The 24,653-nt window shown below is 45.5% G+C and overlaps 1 protein-coding gene across 4 annotated transcripts; it reads left to right on the top strand.

The window, feature by feature from the left end:
• Nucleotides 1-15,081: 15,081 nt before the first annotated feature.
• Klhl38 (kelch like family member 38) lies at nt 15,082-23,329 on the top strand. Of its 4 annotated transcripts, XR_012446412.1 has the most exons (5): nt 15,082-15,303; nt 15,932-17,282; nt 18,034-19,545; nt 20,723-20,931; nt 21,340-21,445. XR_012446412.1 is itself a non-coding variant. In XM_020151408.2 (4 exons), exons 1-4 carry the CDS (start codon nt 15,086-15,088, stop codon nt 22,596-22,598), a joined length of 1,965 nt encoding a protein of 654 aa, XP_020006997.2. In that variant the 5' UTR covers nt 15,083-15,085; the 3' UTR covers nt 22,599-23,329. The 4 variants fall into 4 exon arrangements, 2 of the variants coding, with proteins under 2 accessions (XP_073925271.1, XP_020006997.2); XR_012446413.1 differs by lacking the exon at nt 20,723-20,931; XM_020151408.2 differs by lacking the exons at nt 18,034-19,545; nt 20,723-20,931 and adding an exon at nt 22,309-23,329 and having other exon boundaries at nt 15,083-15,303.
• Nucleotides 23,330-24,653: the final 1,324 nt, after the last annotated feature.

The following is a 24,653-nucleotide window of genomic DNA, read 5'->3' as shown; positions in this document are numbered from 1 at the left end:
TACTTACCTTGGAGGATTCTTTGTATGGATTGAATGAGATGAAGTACCAGAAGCCCTAAACACAGAGATGGACAATGGCCAAGAATTTGCTATACATTAGTGTTCTGGTGAACAATCCTAGTGAATAAGGACTGCCCCCAGGGAGCCATGAGAACAAAGAAAGAGAGGAAGACAGATCTAGAATCACACAGAGTGCAATTTATTGGGGGACTTACTAACAGAAGCATGGTCCTAGGAAGCAGCAAAAGGCCAGTTGGATTACTGCAATTTGCAGCAGAAAGAGAGGCAGATTTATGGGTTAGGAAGAAAATGACTTCATCCTGGCTGGAGTGTAACTGGCTTATCTTAAGATAACATCGAAGATTCAGGCATATCCTTGAGTCAGGGCCTGGTTGTAAAGCTCCATGATGATTCTAATGGTTTTACCTATTTATGGTTTGCTCAGAAACTATGCAGGAAAAATCAGCAAGGGTTACTCTGGGATGATCATAGCAGTTATGGCTCAAGATGGCTGCAGTCACATCAGGCTGAGTCCATTCAGTCAACTCTACTGTTATCTAACCACCACTCCATCCTTGGTGATGGGTAGCCTACCCTAAAGTGCAGTCAGGAACCCATCCATTGTCTAAGGTTCAGGTGCAAGATGGATTCAGGTACTTAACCTTGCCCAACTGGACTGACACGTGGACCAGATTGGTCTCCCCACCTTCAGTCATCTCCTCCCTCCAGGCTATTTCCCACCCCACAGCCAGTATTGCCTTTCCTAACTGCAGCTGTCCCCAGGCACCTGGCCTCCAAAAAAAGGTTTGCTACTCTTAGATCTCAAACCTTTATGAGAGAGAATTGCTCAATCAGCATCCCATATTAAACACGTCCAATGCAAAACTCTTGTTTCCCTTGCAAAACCAGTTTCTCTCTCTGTCTTCCCTATCTCAGAAATTCCCCCCACACACGCTGTTCACCCACCCCATTCAAGCAAAAGCTTAGGAGTCATTTTTGACTCCTCCCACCCCTCCATCCTCAAAGTGTTTAGGGTTTCTGTGTTTCACCTCCTCCATAGTAATCACCTGAATAATTGTAGAGACCACCTCCATCCTTTCTATCTGGACTTCCACAATGGCTTCATCACTGGGATCCTTGCTTCTCATGTGCTTTGTCTCTGGCCCCCTCTGGAATGCCCACTCTCCCCACTCACCCACAAGGCACCAGTTGCCCTGGGCTTTTTCCTGTTGCTCAAATGTGGCACACTTATTCCTGCCCCAGGACTTTTATACTTTTAGTTCCTTGTGCCTAAAATTCCTTCCTCCTACATTGCCCCACAATCCACTCTCAGCACATGTGTCATCTCCTCCAGGGTTCATGCTGCCAATCCCCATCCAGTCCCATCCCCATCACTGCCTTCAGCTCACACCAAAACTCTGCCTTTATCATTGTCCCATATTATCTTCACAGCTGTCACCAGTGAAGTAAGTCATCTTTACTTTTTGTTGTCTACCCCACTCCATTAAAATGTAAACTCTAGGAGGCCAGAGACTTGTTTCTCTATTGTTCACCAAGGTAACCCAACACCAAGGTAACAAGGGCTACATGTGATAGGCACCCAATGAGATGTGCTTGGCCAGATGAACGCCTAACACCATTTTCTCCCTCCCTCAACATCCACACTTCCCTCTGGTGGTAGCTCATGCATCAGGATTCTAGAAAGCAAGCGCTCCCTCCCCCACTCCCATGCAATTGGTCAGTCCCTCTGTTTTCTTCCTTTCCTACAATTCCATCAGAACACTCACTGCATTATGTTTGATCCATCCCCAACTAGACCCAGAGCTCTGTGAGGCCAAGGATTATGTCTTATTCAGCTTTGCAGGCCCAACATACACAGCAGTTCTCTATATCTCTGACCTCCTCGCCTTCCCTGACCCTAGAGATGAAATGGCATTCCCTCCTACCCCTTCTCTATCACAGGCCTCTTCGTAGCACTTACATCCCGTCACATCATCTCCATTGGCTGACTGATTTGTTCCACTCGTGTATCATCTTCCTCCTGCACTGTATCCCTGCTGCCTAGAAGAGTAGCTGAGGCATGGTGGGTGCTCTCTATATATTTGTTTACAAATGACTCATCCAGGGCCAGTGGAGTGGCTCAAGTGGTAGAGTGCCTGCCTACCAAGCATGAGGCCTAGAACTCAAACCCCAATACCCGCCCCCCAAAAAAGACTCATCCATGTTTGTTAAGTGAAAGAATAATTCATTGATAAGCTACCATGAAAACAATAAATCTCAGGGAGCAGGGCGTTCAAAGCTGTGTTTTCAGTGGTTACTCATGTTTTCCGAAACAAGACACCTGAACATGATTCATGAAAATCACATTCTAAGACAAATGTTAGGGCAGAGGGAAACTTCTTAGCGAATGAGTGAAATGTGTCTTGAATTGCTCTAGAGCACCCACCATCTGAATTACTGACTGGTTGCTTCTTTTTTTTTTTTGGCACAGAGAGTCCAGGCAAGAGGAGCCCATCTCTCTGTAACTCTACTAACTCCATTCCAATTACGCTAGTTAGAAACAGGTCTACAGACAATGGTCCAGATGTTCGATTTCATCAGAGATCACATTGCATGGAGCCCAAGAATATTAACATAGATTCTGGCAGGTGGAGCATGTGGTGTGGGGGGTTGTGACACTCAGCAAAACAGGTTTCAAATGCACATTCCAAGAAGAGTAAGTGGGTTTAACAGCCCTTTTCCAGGATGGAGCCCCAGTTGTCCTGCCTTTCTTGGGGCCCATAAGCTGGGCCAGTGGGAAAGTAGGCAGGCAGGTCTGTATCTTCTCTGTAGCATGTAAATAACATAACTGCATAAGCTACACTAGGTCCATCGCACTACTAATGCAAGTTGGGCCATGTGGCAGTCACAAAGGCAGTGAACGTGGAGTTAGGGCCTGAGCCAACCCCTGGGGCCAGGAGAAGAATCAGCTTGGGGCTTGCCAGCAGCCAACCAAAAGCTAATGTTCCATCAGGATGGCACATGAGGCCCAACTAAGACAGGTCACCTCAGGGGAGGAAATGTATGGCTGGTTCCAAATTAGTTATCAAATCTGGACACACATCCAAGACCCAAACTGACTGCCATCATCTTTGGGAAGCATCTCTGTGAAAAAGAACAGGCATTGGCCTTTACTTCCTCTCTTACTCTGAGTAAGAGAGGCCAGTACGAGAGGCCAGTAAGTCATGGCTATAGTGCCCAGGAGATGCACATGGTTGTCCAGCACAGCTTTTCCTATCCTTGGCCACACAGTGACCCCTTGGGACACTCACAGAAGACAGATGCCTTGGATCCACCTCTAGAAATTTAAATTTGATTAGGCTTGAGCTGGGGTACAGCCTAGAAATTGGGGATTTTCAAATCTTCCCAGAGACTTTTATGTAAAGTCAGAGTGCAAACCATTGTCCTGACATAGCCTCAGGTTAAAGCCCCAAAACCTGGGCTCCAGCTGTACCTACAGGTCAGCCAGTCACTCCCATCACCCCTCCCCCAAACTCATTTAGAGCAAGGAGGTGATAAAAGAACCATCCAGAACTCTTGTCACTAGAAGGTCTTCCTAAATCATGCAACATTCCCCTATGTAGTTTTTATGTCATTTTGGTTGCTTTTGGTTAGTTGGTTGGTTTTGATTTGTTTTGTTTTGGGCAGCACTGGGGTTTGAAATTAGGTCCTTGTGCTTGCTAGGCAGGTACTCTACCACTTGAGTCACTCCACCAGACCTTTTTTGTGTTTTTGTATTTTTGAGATAGGGTCTTGCTTTTTGTGTCCAGGCTGGCCTCAAACCATGATCCTCTTCATCTCTGCTTCCCCAACAGCTAGGATTACAGGCATGAGCTACCAGCACCTGGGCTTCCCATGTAGTTTTTTAATCAAAGTTCTCATAATTTCCTATAAAATCCTAAATCCTTAGACTAGCCTTCAGAGGCCTCTATCTCTCTGCTCATATATTCATAGGCACAATGCTCTTATTTGCATAGAGTTTTCATTCTGTTAAAGGAGAGAGAGAATAAACAATAAGACTTTACACACAGACTCATTTCAAAATACTGAAGTACAGAGAAACAAATAGAACCGGGCAATGAGTCTACAGAGGCAGATGGGGGACACCTCTGCCTCTGGTGGCCAGGAAGGGCCTGCTTGATGCAATGATATCTGAGCTGAGTGCTAGGAATTGAGAATCAGCCAGAGCACCGTCTGAGGGAAAAGCCCTCCAACAGAAGGAACAGCAACTGCAAAGGCCCCAGCTTCAGTGTCCTCCTAGCCCCACTGCAGTTTCTTTACTGCCATGCTGGGGGACACTGATTCTCCTGCGTTTACCCTTTGGATTTGTCCCACCACAGGTGCCATCTTCCAACCCAAATCAACTTCTTCAAAAACCCCTCCCCCTAGAAGCTTCCCAGACAGTCCAACCTCATTCCACCCACTCTACTCCACCTCCATTGCATGTGAATGCCCTGATGAATTGCAATGGATGTAAAAGCATGTCATGATTGCTGCTGTTCTCACCTTGGCACTTCTGAATTCATCATGCCCTTGATTTTATTGTCTTGTTGTTTTACCTGGGTACTAGTCTGCTCCCGTGGGATTGCTGGTCCTTCAGGGAATAAATCATTTTTTCTGCCCCCTTTGGAATTCCCAATCTCTCCTAGAACAGAGCCAGCATTCATTACCAGCCTCTGGACACAGCTGTTTGAAGAAGGCCTTGACTAGGTTGTCAATAAGAGCTTGTTTGAATGAAAGAACTAATTAGCAAGGCTTGCCTCAAAACCACACAGCCTTCATTCTACTTTGCTGTATAATCATCTCTATTCTATAGATGAGGAAAGCAAGGTGCAGACAGATTAGGCATCTTGCTCAAGGTCTTATAGCTGGCAAGTGGTAGAGCTGGGATTTGAACCCAGGTCTGTCTCATATCAGCTGCTGCATCAAACTCCATGACAAGGTCTCATAAAGATGAAGACTGGAAGTCAGTAGCCCCATCCTCATGTTTTCAATAAAGAAACTAAAACTCATAATAGAATGAATAGAGGTGGGCTGGACATTGATTGACTTGGTACCAAGACCAAGGGAAGCATTCATTGTTGTGGGCGCCAAGGGCCCTGGACTCTCCACTTTGTCTTGACTCTTTTGGTAAGGTCAAAATTATGGTCAAGATTCAGCCAAAGGCTTGACCATTTCCTAATACATTATGGCAGTTTGACTCCTCACTTTGCTGAACGCCATTCTCCCTCTTTACCTTCACAGCTGATGGTCTATAATAAACATCTTGCATACCACCACCCCCACAAAAAAGACTCAGCCATCAGATCATTGCTGTGTCCTCTACTGGATTTAAGTGTTGCCAGGGAGCTTCTGATAGTGGCTGAAAATGTCCAGTGAAGTGGTTAATGGCAGAAACAGAGTATTCATTCATTTCAAATAATTTTTCCTTCCCTCCCTCCTTCTTTCCTTCCTCCATTTCTTCTTCCCTCTCTCCTTTTCTTCCTTCCTTCCTTCTTTCTCTCTATTGCCCATTTGAGTGGTGGGCACAGGGAAGGACAGGAGCAAGAAGCTAACCCTTAGCAAGCGCCCTGAGCAAGTCACATAACTTCATCCATGCTACAAGCTTAATACCAGATTTAGAGAATAAAATATGGAACAATACTCAAATTTGAATTTCACAGGAGACTATTTTTGGTTAAATATGTCCTGTAGAATATTTGGAATGATCTTATACTATACCCCATAGCTTAATGAGACATACCCCAGAGGGTCAATGTGAGAAGTCTACAACACACAGAGTTAAAGTGGTTACAGGTACCTGTTAAGTAAGTGGCAAGGCTCAATTGGACCCAGACGGGTTCAAAGACTGCTTTCCTTCTTTATATAATGGCTATAAGTGGACAATTCTGGGCACTTGTACAGATTTTTAATGGCCACTATAGAATACTAACTCACAGTTTAATGGGCAAATTTACTGAAGAAAACATGGCTCCTTTGGTGGTGAGAATCTGCTCTCTCCTTGCCTCCAGAGAACTGTTCTCTATATAGACAGTCTGTGAGTCCTCCTTTGAGCTAGCTTGCCTTAGCCAGGGGCAGATTCCCAGGAGCTATAGATACAGAAATGGCCCTTTCCATAAAGCCACCCCCCTTTGGAGAAGTTGGGAGCACCCAAGGAAAGAAGGGGAAAGGAACAGAATCTGGCAGTCATGCTACATCATCCAGAAAAAGACATAAGTGATAATGGAAGATGTAAGGGGATAGTGATTTGCAAGCAAAATAACTTGACTAAGCAAGAAGAGAAAATAAGATGGGGAGATAGTGGTGTGGGGAACAAGGCCTAGGGAGAGAACACATGAAAAAAGTTTGTAGGGAAATGTCAAACAGAAAAGGTCTACACTGCCTAAATCAGACTGTCTGGACACCGTAGTATGTGATGCACTTGGAGGAGAGAAATGTTTCTCAAAGATCTTCAGACAACTTGGGGCATGTCTGTGAAGCAGACAAACTTCCACCACCATTCTAGTTTTGGTACTTCCCCAAAGACCTCTTTCGCAGACCCCAATCAATTCATCTGACCAGCTAATCATGGGCCTAGAATGTTCTTCCTAGGGATAATTTACATTCTAATAACAGTTTCCGGAGCAATCTCTTTCCCCTCTCCCCTGCATTTCCTCTTCATTGTTGTCTGACTCATTATCTGCTTTAATTGAGTGATTTTCAGGTAGAAAAAGAATGAATGTTTAGCCTGACAAAGATGGGATCTTTGTATGTTTCTCAAAATAAACTCCATGGACAGAGAATATGGGCAGTACATGCTCAAAAATTTCATGTTGGAAAGAAATAACTAGTTGCTATGATTCAGTGATGCTCCAAATTTCAGAAAAGATCATCTTCATTACTGTTAGGCAATCACGTCTAAAGGAATGCCCACTGACTGGGAAGCTCAGTCATGTCATCCATTCCTCTCCTTCCCCCACCCCTTGGTATAATGCTCTACTTTTGGAGCAACAAACACAGAAAGTTCCCTCTCAGCCACTTGTGTTGAAGAAAATTCTGGAGATGAATACGTCTCCAGATGTAATGTGTACGTCTTCAGGTAAAATAACAGATTCCTGATTGCTGTTATTACAACCAATATTGTGCAAAGCCTCTGGCCACTGAGAATGCACTGAGTGTTATGAAGAATTTAAATAGCCGACTCCCCGACCTCCAGCTCACGTCTGAAACTCCCTGGCCTGTACTGGCCTGCCCACTGGTATGGAAACACAAGAAGATACTCCCTACTTCTTTATCCAAAGCCCTGGGGACTTTGGCAAGTTCTCCTAGGAATGGAGGTTACCAAATCAACCATGTTTGCCTTTGCCCACTCTTTTTCTACCTTTTGATTATTCAGATGTAGGAGAAAATAAAGAGATGACAAGGGAGGCCTTTATCTATCCAAGGTTATCCTGAGTAACTGCTAGGCTCTGGGAACTGACCCTCAAGAACAATGCATAAAGCTGGCATTCGAATCCAAAAGAATATCTTTCTAGTAACACATATTTCCCATCAAAAATATTTATAAGGAGTGATGAGCACTCACCATACACAAAAAAAGTAGGATTGATAACAACCCATTGTCAGAACCAGAGTCATTTGAAAAATGGCAAAGAAGATACAGTTGGCTTGAGAAAAATATTGAGCGACCTGTTCAAGCATGGCACCACGAAAGACAGGTGATTCAATTCTCTGAAAGTCAGTGAACAGGGAGCTCCTTTTTTCCACACCCAGAGACCCAGAGAACAGGCCAATCTTAAAACTGGGCAGTTATTCTGTAAGTGGGAGGTATCTTTGGAGGCAGTCAAAGTATAGTATTAGCACACACACACACACACACACACACACACACCCATATACACACATACATACACATGTATACACATACACACACATACAATCTTTCTATCTTTTTAGAGACTTCAACTCTCAAGCAAACAGCCAGGCAAGATGTAGAAGATAGTGGGCTGTGTTCATCCAGGGAGCCTTGACATCCTGGACAGTGGAATAGAGCTGGCCTAAGTTTACTTTTTGAAATGCATGGAAGAAAAGCAAGAGGAGCCTGAGGGTATTTATAGGACTATTGGGAGTATAATTCTTCATTCATTGGAGATAGAAGAAAATCACACCTCAGTTCTGCAGGCCTGAACAATGTGGGTGCCACTGGACCCCCTGGGCAAGGAGCTAAGGAGGTGGAAAGCACAGTCAGCCACCCCTCCAAGTAGAGATGTAAGGGGACATTCAAGAAACAGCCAAGGGAAGGCAATGGTTCCAAAGACAACAATATGCTCCATTGAGTGCTCGTCATCATCACTGGCTAAATAGATCTTCTCATAGAAAGAAGAATAAAGAAAGAAAAAAAGCAGCCTAGAGGGAAAATACCTCAGGACAAGGAAAGAGAGTCACTCTATAAAGACCCAAGAGTGTGTCCAGAAGATATTTTTTTTCAAAAACCTTTATCACCAACAGAAAGAAAAATGATATTCCTTCTTTGAAACAGACATAAATCCACAGCGATTAAGCTAAATCAGTAAAAGAGGTAGATGAGCAAGGGGATTATTTCAGAGGGATAAAAATGTGTTAAAAAATTTCAAGTCTGCATTCAAAACAGCAAAGAGAAAAAAGTAGCCCCTATGCAAAAATAAACCTGTAGTGTAAAGGTTAAATTTGGAATGGTGTTCTAGAATGCAGAAGAAAAGGACAAGTAAGTAAATGTTTTTTTAAAAGAGAATGGCTTAGATGAGACAGCCAAGTTAAAAAATATAGGTTTTTTTCATGGAGAAACAAAACTGCAATTGAAGTAACATTCAAAAAAATAATTGAAGAAAAATGTTCCAGGCTGTCAAAGCCAATGGGTACAAATCAACAACCATGTTCTACAGGCCAAATTTATTAAAAGAATATGAACCTGGACATATCTCAACAATATTTTCCAATTAAAAGATAAAGAGCTGGGCACGGGTGGCTCATGCCTTAATCCTAGCTACTTGGGGGAATCACAGTTCAAGTTCACAAGTGTCCATCTCCAAAATAACTAGAGCAAAATGGACTAGCAGTGTGGCCCAAGAGGTAAAGCACCTGCTTTACAAGTGCAAAACCCTGAGTTTGAACCCTAGTACCACAAAAGTATCAGTAAAATACAGAGTTAAGTATAATTATTGTAAATATGATCCAAAAGCAATAGCAAAGTAATTTTAAAAGTCATATCTGCATAAAATAATTGGATAATAGACTGAGCTTTAAACCTCAGATTATCTTCACAAAAAAACAAAAATGGCATGAAAGAAGTAAAAGTGTTCAAGCTTCTTTTTTTTACTCTTATTTTTGATCATTAGAAAAACATAAGTTAAAAATGGTTTTAGAGAAATTTAAGAGAGCCACTAATAAAACCATAAATAGTCTGAAAAGGGCAAAAGCAAGCAGAGCAGTGACAGCCTCTGTCAAGAATTCCACTGCATTTCTCGGCCTTTCCAGATAAAGGACAGAGGAACAAGCTTTATCCTGCCTTTGACGAGTACCAACCTAACAACATAGGAGACAGAGATGGAATTGCATGGCTGAAATTCAGCCTGATGTGACAGCTTTTCAAGGATGTCTGTGTGAAGTTCTCTGTGGGGACCCAGAATTCATGGGGGCTTAGGAGGATGGTAAGATAGAAAGGAGAGGGGAGGGGAAGTCTTCCTTTCACTTAATTATTTCTCTGTTGTCCCTACCAGACAGTAAACTCCAAGATGACAGACTTTGTCAGCCTCCCTAGCATCTCGTTGGATGGATGGGTGGATTGATGAGTAGTGGGTAGATAGGTGGATGGATAATGGATGGATAATGGATGGATGGATGGATGGATGGATGGATGGATGGATGGATGGAAGACTGACAAATAGTTGGATGACCCTTAGTTAATCAGATCTGGCTTAATTTTCACTTCTCCCAGGCTTTCTAATTCTATTGATAAAGTTATAAAATTCACCCTCCCAGTCAGACCTCCCTCTATAGGCCTTTTGCCTTCTGTCTCACAGCTGCACAGTGCCAACACGGCCCTGAATGGTGGGAAGGAGGTAATGCCTGTGCCTAAATGTGCCTATCTTACCACCGGGGAGCAGCCGAATTGGGCAGCAGAGAGGCCAAGCAATGCGTCAGAAAACTGTGAGTTTTCTGTTTCACAGTGCTGCAACAGGACAGTAAGAAAGCATGACTGCTTATATTCCTTCTCCCTCCCCAGTTTGACTGAGGGCCCAGAAAGTTGGTCTGTGGCATAAATGATGTATGAGGTCAGCTTTCAGTTTGTGGAAGAAAGGACCCAGACAACCGGGTTATACCAACAGTCTGCTAACAGCCCCAATGTCTCCATGAGCCTGCTTTCCCCCTCACCCTCCCCAGGGGTAAAAATATGAAGATAATTTTTAGCAGTGAGGGTGGACATGGAGGAGGAGTTGGGAATGCAGTCATTTGTGCTACCAGGACAGTAACAGTAGTGTCAGGCCTTTGTTCTTGGAAGACAGTTGTCATAGCAACCCCTAGATCAAGGAGCAGGTCCCCTTTTGGCCATTGTCTGGAGTACAAAGTCCTTGTTCAGCTTGTATCAAGCTGGTTAAAAAACACTCCAGCAGGAGAGATACAGACACAGATAGACAGGCTCTCACATACACAGTCATTCCCAGGATCCACTGGGGATGGGTTCCAGAACCCTCTGTGAATAGCAGAACTGCACGGATGCTCAGGTCCCCCACTGTTCAGTGGTGGAGTATTTGCATGTGGCCTTTGCACATCGTACCATATACTTCAAATCATCTCCAGATTGCTTATGACACCTAATACCATGCAAATTCTATGTGAATAGTTACTGCACTACGTTGTTTGGGGTAAAAAGTCTGGACTGTTCAGTACAGATACAGTCACTTTTTAATAATTTTGATTTGTGGTTGGTTGACTCCACTGTGCAGAACCTGTGCATATGGTGGGCTGTAGAGAACAATTCTAAATCACATATGGAGGGAAGTTCCTTCCTACAGTTTTTAGTGATCCAGTTAACTGAAACCTCCTGTGTCTGCTCTTCGTGTTTCTCCTCTACCTGCCAACAGTCAGACAGGAGGTGCTTTGACTCCAGCAAGAAGCAGCCTTCTATTGAGAGAACCTGCCACAGGGCCTTCATGTGTAGGGTGTCCGGTCTAAGACATAGCTCCTCTGAAGCCACTGAAGCCAAGGTTCCTGAATTGGCGTGAGGTCACTCCTTGCAGAAGGGGCAGGCAAGAGCACAACCTGGGTGTGTGTAGTGAAACACATTTTGTGACTTCCTGGCTGTACTTGTCAAGCCTACTGCTGACCTGAACCAGCCTGCCTCTCCCACAAGAATCCAGGTCCTGCACACCCAGACTGGAAAGAAAGAGAGGCCTCCTGAGTCAATCCAAACTCTACGAGGAAAATGAAGTCTTCCTGGATTTACTTAAAAAGGGCAAAATAATAAAAGGCCCTGTTGGCAGCTCACTGGTGTTTCTGCTCTGCACCTGGCTTCAGGCCAGAGGCCTGACGAAGCTCTAAGGAGACTCAGCCTCTCACAGTCCACTCTCTGGAACACAGCTTGCACAGGACAGCTAGGGAAGCAAACCATAGGAGCGGGTAGGATTGACACTTTCTAAGCCAGGAGAAGAAATAAGGCCAGAAAGATTATGTAACTTGTCCAAAGCTCAAAGTTCATGACAGAGCTCAGACCAGAATCGAGGACTCCTGAAGGCTCAGTGGACATTGAGTTGCATAGCAAATGCTCAAGGCGATAGTAGGTCGGATCAGATATTGGAACCCAGACACCAAGACCAGTTGGAGTCTAATGAAGTCATCTTTAGAGCAATATGTACTATTAACCAGGCAGGCACTTTGCTGGATGCTTTGTATACATTATTTTTCTGTGACAAGAATGGTTAGCCTTCATTTAACAGATGGAGAAACAGAGGTTGGAAAAATGTAAGGAACTTGCCCAAGACCACATGGATACTCAGGGGAAATGCCAAGATTATTCCCAGTCCTTCTTCCCTCAAAACCTGGGCTTTGATTCACTGTGACACTACCTTTGTTCAAAAGAAAGGACAAGGCCAGATGTGGTAGCTCAAGTCTGCAATCCCAACCAGCTACTTAGGAGGCAGAGATCAAGAATATTGTGGTCCAGGTCCAACATGGGTATAAAGCAAGATCCTATCTCAAAAATAACCAACACAAAAAGGGCTGGTGGCATGGCTAACATGGTAGAGCAACTTCCTACAAGCACAAAGCCCTGAGTTCAACCCCCAGTACTGGGGATATTGTGTGTTTGCTGCAAGCTAAACATCCAGACTCTCTCTGTGTCTTTTCCTACATTTAATGAGGAACCAGAATTCTCCTAGTAAGGCCAGGGCAGCAGAAGGGGGCTTGTTTTCTCTAAATGTTAGAAACCAAAAGATTTATTAAAGTTGGTCAGACATTGACTAACATTGACCAAGCCTCATCCAAATACCTGACCGGTCTGGATTCTAGAAGGTGCTAGCTGGGGGATTTAGGAACAACCCAAGATGCCTGTTAACTCACTCCCAGGAATCCCGCTCCTCTACCTTCTGAGCATCCTTTGGCTTGCTTGCTAGATGAAAGAGAAATAATACAGGCATTTCAAAGCAAGGAGAAAATTACTTCCTTTGATGCTCACTCCTGAAAACCTCACTTCCATTCCTAGCCCAAACTTAACTTCTGCTCTATAATACAAAGCAATTGTTTGACTTACTGCTTCAGTGCCTTATTAGATTAAGGTGAGGGACATCAGGGCCACTCGAAGGCCCCCTTTGCATTGCAGTCTGCACACCAAGCTGTGCATGGCAGCCCTGCTTCTCTTGCACAGCAGACAGGGCGTAAAGACCACCCGACAGAGCTCCTTCTCTTCCCCCACTCTCCATCCTGCTGCTACTCAGATTAGAAGTCATGAATCATTCACCCACTCGATGTGTCGGGCACTGTGCTGGCACTGGGGAGAAAGAGACAAGGAAGTCTAGGTCCTGTGTTCAGAGACCTCCACTCTAACAAGCAAGGCGCAGCAGATGCAGTGAGGTCTGAGGCAGGCACATAGGATGGGTAACAGAGGACCTGGAACCATATAGTGGAGAGACAAAGTGATCATACACGAGGGCCAAGGAAGTCTTTCTGAGAAACTGAAGCACATATTAAATTTTTGGAAGATGACTAAGAGGAGCAGTGAAGATGGAAGGGGAGGGACGGCTAAAACACATGTAAAGGCCCATTAAGGAACTTGACATCTCACTTGTGTCACCAGCATGGCTCAGAAGTCCAAGAAGGGCCATCAGCCCTGACCTCTGAACACAGCTCTTTTCCCTACTCCTTGCTTGTATCTTCCTGGGTCTCTGACCCACCCTAGTGTAGGCCCTCTCCTCCTGATTATCCTTCCAGATGCCTGGTCCCAATGACATGTTTTGGAATTAACTTTTTTTTTTTTTTTTTAGACAAGGTCTCCATATGTAGTTCAAACTCATTATGTAGCCCAGGCTGAGCTCAAACTCAGGCTCTTCCTGCCTCCGCCTCCAGAGTGCTGGGAGTGTAGGCACCCTCCAACAGTCCCCAGGGACGACATATTTTGGATGTATTTCCCTGACCTTCACCATCTGAATTCTTTGGGGGCATGGTTCACTCTTTAATCTGCAACTATGAGTAAGAGACACTCCTTCCTCCCCGCTCTGGGGTACCCTAAAGGCCAGACCAGTCCAGCTCCCCAACATGGAGCAGACACATACAAGGATCTGTAAGTTGTCTAATGGAGCTAGAATTAAAAATGTGTAAGTGGGAGGAGACATGGTTCTGGAAGCCCTCTAGCCATGGGAAGCCATGGAAGGACACAACGGGGGGCTACTCCAGTAGTGACAGGGTAGAGGTATTACAGGGACAGAGACAAGGAGCAAGGGGGAAACCCAGCACAAGAGGCTGTTGCAATAGTCTGAGCAAGACTTGAGAAGAAGAGAAAGTAAGGCTTCCCTGACACTCATGGCTGGAACAATCATGGACTGCCCTTTGACTCTTCCTTGTGGTTGTAGATCTTCCCAACATGTCCTGACTTGTGTAATTCAAATTGCTTCTACCCCATCACAATCATCCTCTCTCTCTTTCTTCTCTCTCTCTCTCTCCCTCCCTCCCTCTCCCTCTCTTTCTCTCTCTCTCTTTCTCTCAGTCTCTCTCTCTTCTTTCCTCCTTCCTGCCTTCTCTTCTTCCTCCTTCTCTTTTTTCCTGTCATCTTCATCCTTCTCCTTTCTTCTTATTCTTTCTCCTTCTCTTTCATTTTCCTCTCCTTTCTCTCTCTCCCTGGAGCAATATGCCTTGCTTCCTTTCCACTAGCTCAAGCCTGCCCAAGGAAGGAAAATGGAAAAGGAAAACAGAAAAGGAAGCCTGGATTCTAAGAGAAGCTGACTGAAGAGCTGCCTGCAGGTATCTGGAAGGGCAGGCATGTGGAGGAAAATGACCACCTCAAGTCAGAACCCCCTGGGACAGGAGGACCAACAGAGACCAGGGCTTTCTGAAAACTCCAGGGTGCTTGACAAATATTTTAAAAAGCAAGTTTTGTTAGAGATTCTGTCACCTTGGAGCCTGTAGGAGGAAATCAGAGCGTTTTTCACAATCCTGGCAGCCAGGTGGTAGAAATAGAGTCCCACAGAACAGCACCTAGGGACTCATGCTGTGACTTTCTTTGTGAACACCTGCCACTTTACCATGGCCCAGAATGATCTTCAGTGAGTCGGCACAAGTCACAGCCACCTGTTTACAGACATCTAGAGTTCCCAAGCACTCTTAGGACAAGGGACTCGGGATGGGTCCAAATGGGCAGTGAAATCTTGCTCAGAAAAGCCATTCCTCCTGGTCTGTTTATGCCGATGTAAACACTCGCCAAGGAAACAAGGCATGTGGGCATGCGCTGGCCCTGCAGGCCCTTGGTGGCTGCAAAAGGCAACTGGAAAGTCACATGTCATAACAGTGGAAAGTACATAATGCAGCTATTCTTAGCCCTGGAATGTATACACTGTCTCCCTGCCCAGCGGCCCCTGCACAAAGCTCCAGAAACTGTGAAAGTACCTTCAGCATAAACAAATCCACAGCTCTCCCAGGACAAATCACTTGCCAGCTGAAGGGAGGGCCTAGGGTTTATGGTTCACTCGGAGCTGGAGGTGGAAACTTTCTGGGGGGACAAGACAGACCAGGCATCGGTGGATGTCACTGCAGCAAAACAAGGTAAGTATCCTTAATGCTTAATTATTCTACAGGGAGCCAGTGTCACCAATAAACCAGGGCACTTTTTGGTCTCTGCTTTCTATTGATTCCATCTTTGAAACAAAGCCCAAAAGACTGTGCGGTCACATAGATAGATAGATAGATAGATAGAGCTCATAAAGGTTCTTTATCATTCTTCATTTCTGTCTAGTTGCCAGAAGGCCACACCCCCGGAATGTCATCCTTAGGAAATGACTAACACCTAGAAAGAGATGCTCAGATGAGTTTACTAAACAACACATATACTGAGATTTTGGGAAAAGACACATACTTCTGTTTGTCAAATGCATGGACTATTACCTTGCTTGGGGCTAACATTTTAGAAACTTCCAACAACTTAGTTTATTTATTTATCCCCCCTTGGGTTAGCCGGAGATGTTACTCGCCTGTTACCTTTGGGAATAATCATAACCAAAAAATGATATATCTGCTTTGAGGTCTAGGTGGGGGTGGCTCCCCTTTCCAATCTTCACCACACCACCAGAAAGAGATGCTGAGTCTTGGAGCCCCCACAGCTAAGCCCTCCAGTTCATGACGCTAAAAAAACTTGACCTTTGCTCCCTCTTGGGGCTTCCTCCCCTTTCTTTAGGATGGATGAGGATTCACCAGATGGGCTGCTCTTCAAAGACCACAACTTCTCCTCTGACTTGTTGAGGCAGCTCAATGGCCTGAGGCAAAACAGGATGCTGACTGATGTGACCATCTGCACCAGTGCCTGGGAAGTGCCCTGCCACCGCAATGTGCTGGCTTCCAGCAGTCCCTACTTCCGGGCCATGTTCTGCAGCAACTTCCGGGAGAGCATCGAGGCCAAAGTGCAGCTGAAAGGCATTGATGCCCCCACTCTGGAGCAGATCATCATGTATGTGTACACAGGGGAGGCGCACATCACAGCCACAAACGTCCTCCCCCTGATGGGGGCAGCCTCCATGCTGCAGTACCCCAGGCTTTTTGAGGCCTGCTCCTCCTACCTGCAGAGCCAGCTGGCCCCCAGCAACTGCCTGGCCATGCTCAGGCTCTCAGAAATCTTGAGCTGCGAGACCCTCAAGAAGAAAGCCAGGGAGGTCGCCCTGACCTGCTTCCCAGAGGTGGCCTCATCTGCTGACCTGAAGGAGCTCTGCGCCTTGGAGTTGAGAGACTACCTGGGAGATGACGGGCTCTGCGGGGAGGAGGAAAAGGTGTTTGAGGTCCTCATGGCTTGGGTCAAGCATGATGTCCAGGCCCGGAAGCAACACATGCAGGAACTGTTGCAGCAGGTCCGGCTTCAGTACATCCATCCATCCTTCTTCCATCACTTCATTGCCAATGACACCCTCCTGCAGTCCTCACTGGCATGCCAGGCCATCCTGGAGACAGCCAAAAGACAGGTGTTCTCTTTGCATGGCACCAGTGGCCTGGACTGCAAACCCCTGTGGCACGTCCCTCCTAGGAGCGCATACCAAGACTTCCTCCTCCTTCTGGGTGGACGGAAGGACAACCAGCAGACCACCAGGGATGTTCTGCTCTACAGCGCACAGACCGGCCAATGGCAGAGCCTCGCCAAGCTCCCTGCCCGGCTCTACAAGGCCTCAGCTGTCACCTTGCATCGCAGCGTCTACGTGTTCGGGGGCATGGCTGTCAATGGGGGAAAGCATCTCATCAGTCGCAGCGTCTACATCTTCTCCCTGAAACTCAACCAGTGGAGGCTGGGGGAGCCCATGCTGGCAGCCCGCTACTCTCACAGAAGCACCACCCACAAGAATTTCATCTTCTCCATCGGGGGCATTGGAGAAGGGCAGGAGCTCCTGGGCTCCATGGAGAGGTATGACAGCATCTGTGATGTCTGGGAGAGTATGGCCAGTATGCCAGTGGGGGTTCTCCACCCCGCTGTCGCTGTGAAGGACCAAAGGCTCTACCTTTTTGGGGGAGAGGACGTTATGCAGAACCCAGTGCGCCTTATCCAGGTAAATAGCTGGTCCTTCCTGTAATGGTAAGTGCAGAATATGCACACACACATGCATGCATATGTATGCACACACAGACACATGCACATACATAATGGCACAAACATATGCACATACATACACATATATGCACACATGCATTTGTGCATAAACACGTGTGCACACGCGTACCTGCAAACATGTACACATATATACAAGCAAATGCATACTTCCATATGTATATGCACACAGGCACATATGCACGCATACACACATATGCACATTTGTCTTTTGCAGACTAGAGGGAGGGAGAGTGGAAAGAAGTATTATTTTCAGAAAGAAAAATTTCAACTTCTGATTCTTTTTGTGAAAGACTAATACAAAAGTGTATCAAATACAATACTTACCCACAAAGCGTTTATCCTCATTTGAGGGGAAAAAAATATCTAGAAATTGAATGTCAGATAGCTTACCCAAATCAGTAAGGCCTTAAAAGAAGATTCCTCCCTCTTCTACCAAATCCCATGGAACCTGATCTCAGATCTGCTAAAATAAAAAATTTTTTTGTGTGGAATCCTGACATTTGTGGTTTACAAAAGTCTCCGGGAGGTTCTAAGGTGCAGCCAGCTTTAAATAATAGAAGAAATTAATTTCACTAACAAGCTCTCTGGAGGATGTGAATGATAAGGACCAATTTCAGAATATTAAGTGTTTCCCAACTTTACGCAAGTTTCTAGTGTTCTTTGCATGAATAATAATCTCCTCTTTACAGACAATGCAGAAGATTCCCAGAGATGTGCTTTGATCATTTCTTAAGCTTTATATTGAGCGCTGACCACTGTGAAGGCCTTGAAGACACAGGAGGGAAAAGCAAGTTACACTTAACCCTCAAGGAGTTTACAAGACAATTGCAATTCAGAAGCTGAAAAGAGGGATGCTATAAGAGCCTAGCATCTAGATGGTGTCCTAAAACCAACTAGAGAGTACCTTAGAGTTCAGGGGACTTTGGAGGGAACTCTGAGAGCTTGGTTTAAGCTGACTTGAGCAGAGAAGCAGAGGAGAGATAGCAAGTGAGAATGAAAAATGAAAGAGGAGAGACAGGCAGAATGAATGTGAAGAGTAGCATGTAATATAAGGGCCTGACCAGGTGGGTGGAGGGAGAGAAGAGCTCTCTGCCAGCTGAGGCAGAAGCCAGTTATCTCCTGAGGGATGGGGAGTGATCCTGAGTAAGGGAAGTTTGCAAAAAAGCTCTGAATAGCAAAGGGGCACAGCCCACGGCCTGGAGGAATGGAAAACACAGCAGTGTTGTCACTATGCACAGCAAGACTGGGCAAGGAAGTCTGGTTGTGTGTGAAGGAAGGGGGGCAGGTGTTAGTCCCCACATGCTCTCCATCAGCCCCTTCTCAAGCCACCCCAGCAACATCCCCCATCCAGACAGCTGCCTCTGAGCCTCTCCTATCAAAATTCTGGAACAATCTTGAGAGATGGGTTGTGGAGATGAGGCTGGTCTGGCAGGGCTTTCTAGGTCCCTTCAAGAAATTGGAATTGTAGGCAGGTACAGTGGCTCATGCCTGTAATCTCAGCTACTCAGGAAGCCATAGGTAGAAGGATCCTGGTCCGAGGCTGGGCCCAGGCAAAAACACAAGATCCTGTCTGAAAAATAACGTGAAAAGGACCTGAAGTGTGGCCCAAGTGGTAGAGCTTGAGGTACTAAGTTCAAGTCCCAGTACCACAAATAAAAAAAAATTGTAGCCTGAACATAAAAGACAGAAACATCATTAAAGAGTCTCACCTAGGGTGAGTGAGGTCATCAAATTTCATTTTTAGGAGTTCCCTCTGGATGATTTGTGGAGAAGGAATTGGAGACAACCAAGGGAGGAGAGATGGGAGGGAGATTCTTGGAGAAATCCAGGCAAGGGGTAATGACATCTTGGACTCAGTGCCAGTGCGGATTTTTTTCTTGCCTTCATTCTCCAGCCCATATTCTCCCTTAGCATCTAAAATGATTCTTAGTCATTTCGATCCCACTCATTGACTTGAGCCGGGAGAGACACAACTCTGACCCACAAAACAGATGCGCCAAAGTGCTTCTATGTGAAGCTGGAGCCCCTGCCTCTTCTCTATTTTTCAAAATAGAATCAACAATTATGCTGATGATTTCACATTGCAAAATTGCCATCAACTTCCTACGAATAAACTGCAGTTTGTGAAAGCTTTCAGCTAGCATATCAAGGAATACACAGTGCCATCAAACAAGATCCTTGCAGTGCACAGGAAGCCAGAAGTGGGTAAAAGTATTCTGTCGGGTGTTTTTCTTACCTAAATAGCATTAGCTTTGAGGCAGAAATTGTACTTACTGAACATAGTTGAAAATGAATGGTGGAGTTACTCAGTGGATCAGGTTGGATTTTCAGGCATAGGGTCAGAGTTGAAACAGATGGATTGCCTGCATGTGTGCATTCTTTTAAGAACTCTTCCTGCAATAGAGTCACTATACATGTTCCTGGATGTGTCGCCTTCTTCCTCGCCTTCTTCCTCCTCTGTGTCTGTTTGACATTAGGCAATTCTTTTCCCATGATAAAGTACCTCTTCCTCCCCTGGTCAAAGACCATCCTTTGTTACCCTTGTTGCAGTCTCTCTGGGGTTTTGTGAGGTTGTGAGCAAATGTTGGATCTCTTTTTGAAACCATACCCAAAGATGAAAGAGCAGAAGGCTAGGAGGCAATCACCCACCCCAGTGACACACAACCAGCCCTTACTTTCCTTCCAAGGATCCCACTGTGCAGAAAGTGTGTCACCTACATATTTTCAGTACAACTCTGAGGTTTCACAGTCACTGTGATCACCCTTCTCCAACACTTACCTTTTCCAAGCTTCACCGACTCCAAGGGCCATCAGGGACCTCAAGAAATCCCAATCCTAGAAGCCTCTATCAGAAAAGGCCACCTTCCATGTCCCCAAGCAGAGCCATCTAGGATATGGTCTCTGAGCTCTACCAAATCAGCTCTTCCACTCACTCTAGCTGTATGATCTTGGGCAGCTCACTCAACCTTTCTGAGCTTCAATGATCTAATCTGAAAAATTAGGGATCTAATAGTATCTACTTCATAGGATGGTTGGAAAGGTCAAATTTTTATTAGATGATGAAAATAAAGTCCTAGATAATATTAACAATTATATTTATATGGACAGAATTTCCAGTGAAGAATATTGCACCATTTTTCTCAGTAAATAGATGTTTTCATTTCTTCTTTTCTCATGTGGAATCCATTCTACACCTATGGTGTGAAACTTTGCCTGTAATTAACTAACCTATATTTGATATTTGAATTTTAAATTAAGGTTATTAACAGAACATGTTCTAGGGAATCTATTTGATTCATTATGTCAGAGCACAGCAAGGGAGCCTTCCCTCTCCTCTTTGGTCTTTCTTCCTTTTTTTCATGCTTCCTTTCTTTCTAGGACTCTAAAATCTTTTGGGCACAAACCATTCAGAAGCCTTTTGTACTTAGCCCCAAATTTATTCTTGGCTCTATGACCCTCTTGGGTATTCTGGGAGATTTAGGAATTTAAACATAAACTGGAAATAAAAATGATTGGAAAAGTCATTGGTTTTCAACCCAAGTTGCTCCATTTCTCATTGAAAGAAAAAAATATATATTCCAAGCAAGGTAAGCGAAATATATACCACAATGCAGACCTCTCGGTCCATTCTGTGAAAACTGATCTTATGGGATTGCATCAACACCAACTTTTAATAACTTTGTCACTTAACAATATCCATTAATTGATCACTATGTAGCTACATTTTAAAGACTGGAAAGAAGTAGAAAGAAAACCTCCTGGTTTACTCTCTAAATTACTATTTCTGTGGGGGTTTTTTTAATTTTAACCTTAAAATGCTGTGTTGGCACTATTCCAGGAATGGGGGAGAGGGGTGATAAAGGAGAATGATGGAGGGGTGAATTAAATTATGATATGTTGTAAGAACTTCTGTAAATGTCACAATGTACTTCCAGAGCAATAATAATTAATTAATTAATTAAAAATGCAAGGCCGAAATTCTGTTTCTCCCTCAGGTTTATCACATTTCCAGAAACACGTGGTTCAAGATGGAGACGAGGATGATCAAGAATGTGTGTGCTCCTGCTGTGGTGCTGAGGGAGCGGATTGTCATTGTGGGAGGTGAGTCTGGCCGGGTGGCGCTGGGCTGGATACAAACGGCACTTCCCATAGAAATAGGGTCCCTGATAGACAGATGGTGCTCAACAGGAATGTCTTTTAAAATTCCCAGCCATCCACCCACAGGAGAGTGAAAACCCTGATAAATCTCCTTCCTCATCCGGAAGTTCCTCCCTGTCTTCATCTACACATAAGAGGCAAAGTGATGCCTATTTTTCAGAGTCAATGTACTAGTGGATCTAAAGCACTTAGCACTGTCTCAGGTTCATGATCAATAAGAAATCTCTACTATTGTTAATAATTGCTGACTACTAATGAATCATTTCTCTGCAAATGCATAACATTCATGGTTAGGAGAGCTGGTTTGGGGGTCAGAGAGACCTGGGTTCAAATCCTGACTCTGCCACTAGCTGGTTGTATACTTTCTGGCAACTTACTCATCTTTCTGTGCCTCAGTCTGTCTATCAGTAAAATAGGGACTCTTAAATTACGACCATGTAGGGCTTTTGTGGGGAAAAGTGTTGGGTTCCCCAAAAAGGCTCTATCCTTGGGTCATTATAGCTCTTGGGTGGACATAGGAGAGACAATAATGCCAAGAGGCTGAGAAAGCTACTGGGAGAGGCTACTCCCAGTCTACAAATGGCTTATATGCTGCCTTAGTTTGACTTTAAGGATGTAGGAGTCAGAGAGTGAGACAGATGTGGGTACCAACCCCAGCTCAGTCACATGCCAGGATATGGCAGGGTACATCACACCCCAGACTTTAGTTCAGAGTCCCAGCCTCAGTGTGAGCACGGAGCAGACACATCCAGAACTGCAGCACTGCATCTGAGACCAGCAGTGTCCCATTTGTCATTTGGTTTCAGGTTACACAAGGAGGATTCTTGCCTATGACCCTCGATCCAACAAATTTGTCAAATGTGCGGACATGAAAGACCGAAGGATGCACCACGGGGCTACAGTGATGGGGGACAAGCTCTATGTGACAGGTGGGCGAAGGCTGACCACAGACTGCAACATCGAGGACTCAGCCTCCTTTGACTGCTATGACCCTGAGACGGACACCTGGACATCCCAGGGACAGCTGCCTCACAAACTCTTTGACCACGCCTGCCTAACTCTCCAGTGCATACCCCACACAGCCACCTTCTTGTGAGGCCCACACGGAACTTGTCTCAGCCAAAGCACTTTCTGTTGTAAGAGACAGACACCCAGCTCCAAAGAGCTTAAAAGGTTGCTGGAGAGCTCACAGGTGCCAGTCTGGAGGCCTGGTGCCAGGCATATGGTTACCAGAGCTGTGTCTCAAAAATGGTGCTGATGGATCCTTTTGGGACTCCAGGCTCACCTCTTGAGCCAATCACTATTACCAGGGTTTGTGCTACTGTAACTAAGTAGCCCTGGATCCTGTCCCTCTAGACAGAGGTGAGGTTAACCACTGTGAGTGACAGCCATCTGGACTGCATGTAACAGTGCAGAAGCAGTTTTCCAAAGGAAGGAATTCTGGACTGACAAAAACTACATTTTCCAAGCATGGTGGTACATGGCTGCAATCCCAGCTACTCAGGAGGCTGAGTCAGAAGGATCCAGTCCAAGACCAGTATGAGCAAAAGCACAGACCCTATATGAAAAACAAACTAAAAAATAAAAAGGGCTGAGGATGTGGCCTGGGTGTGAGATCCTAAGTTCAAGCCCCAGGACCATCAAAAAATCCAAAAATGTAACAAGAGGGACAGCATGAGAACTTGGCCGTGACTGTGTTTCTCTGCATTCTGTAGACAGGGTACATTGAAATTCCAGAAAAGTATGTGCAACTCAGTATCTAAGGTTTGCAAAATGATCTTGCGCTGAAAGATAAAAAAGCGAATAAAGTTTGTTTCTGATGCCAAATGATGTTTTCCTCCAGCCTCCAGGGAACTATAAACCTGCAGAATTAATCAGGATTTTCATTTTGTTAAGTATTATGAGAATCGCTCTTCTGGGGAAAGCCAACAAATTCTTACAGTGATTACAGCAGCCGTTACCCTCCAGACGCCAGGGCTGACGTTCCCCATGGCCCCTTTATCTCCAAGTGCCGCCCACTCTGGCTCCGTGTCAAACTCCGAAATCAGCTAAAGTGTAGACCAGCAGCTATCAGCACTGCTTCACATCACAGTCACCTGGGAGGATGTCTGGAAACAGAGTTGAGCCCCATTAGGGACAGATGGACAGGGGAGTCCCCAAGGTGGGGCATTTGTGTTTTTTTTAAAGCTTACTAGATGATCCCATTGTGCAGGCAGTGTGGAAAGCCACAGCCCTGCCCAGCTATGGGCACTGAACACCATGGTTGGTTTCACGTCCATCCTATTCTGGCCAGCCCCATCCAAACCCAGCACTGGTTTTTTTGTTGTTGTTTTTGGGTTTGTTTGTTTGTTTGTTTGTTTGTTTTTTGTGGTGGCACTGGAGTTTGAACTCAGGGTCTCACGCTTGCTAGGCAGGTGCTGTACCACTTAAGCCATTCCACCAGCCAAACCCAGCACTGTAAGCAAAGTCCTCTCTCCCTCCACCAATGGAAGCATCTGGAATGAGTCCTGCTGTCTTGAGCCTGGCACCCGAGCACCTACATCCTGGCACCTCCCTCCCCACCCAGCTTTCCAGGTCCATGCTCTGCAATTTTCCTTTCTTCCTAGCTCATTATCTTTGCACTTGGGGCTGTCTTGCTGGAGTAAAGCTTGGTCTTGCTTCCCAGACTGCTTGGCTGTGGTCCAGAGACTCTGCCTGCATAGTCGGCCCTAGCCCTCAGCCTGCCTGCTGCCCCCTGAACCGCTGGCTGGCTTCTTACTCCCACCAATACCTTTGAACCCTCTGTTCAGGCTCTCAATCCACCTTCCCACTGACCCAGTGGTGCAAAAATTGGCACTCCATTTTTATTTCCCATCCCTTGACCGGCCAGCAGCGTACGACATTGCTGTCCACCCTCCACCTTGAACTCCCTTCCTCTCCCACCTCTGAGCCACTTCTCATTCTTGCTTCTCCTCCACCCCATGGTTCGTTCTTGTCCCCTCATTCTCCTGACTACTAACCCTGCCTGCACCCAGGGTTCAGCCCTTAGACCCCTTTTGTATCTGTCCTCTCTCCGTAGATGGAGCCCATGAAGCCCCATGAATTTGCCTGCAACCCAAATGCTGCTCACTTGCCAAGACCCGGATACTTGCTCTCCATCTCCACTTTCCAA

This window comes from Castor canadensis, chromosome 3 (assembly GCF_047511655.1).
Source record: "Castor canadensis chromosome 3, mCasCan1.hap1v2, whole genome shotgun sequence".
Taxonomy (NCBI): domain Eukaryota; kingdom Metazoa; phylum Chordata; class Mammalia; order Rodentia; family Castoridae; genus Castor; species Castor canadensis.
Note: the sequence above shows the minus strand (reverse complement) of the source record. Positions and strands in the feature narration are given on the sequence as shown.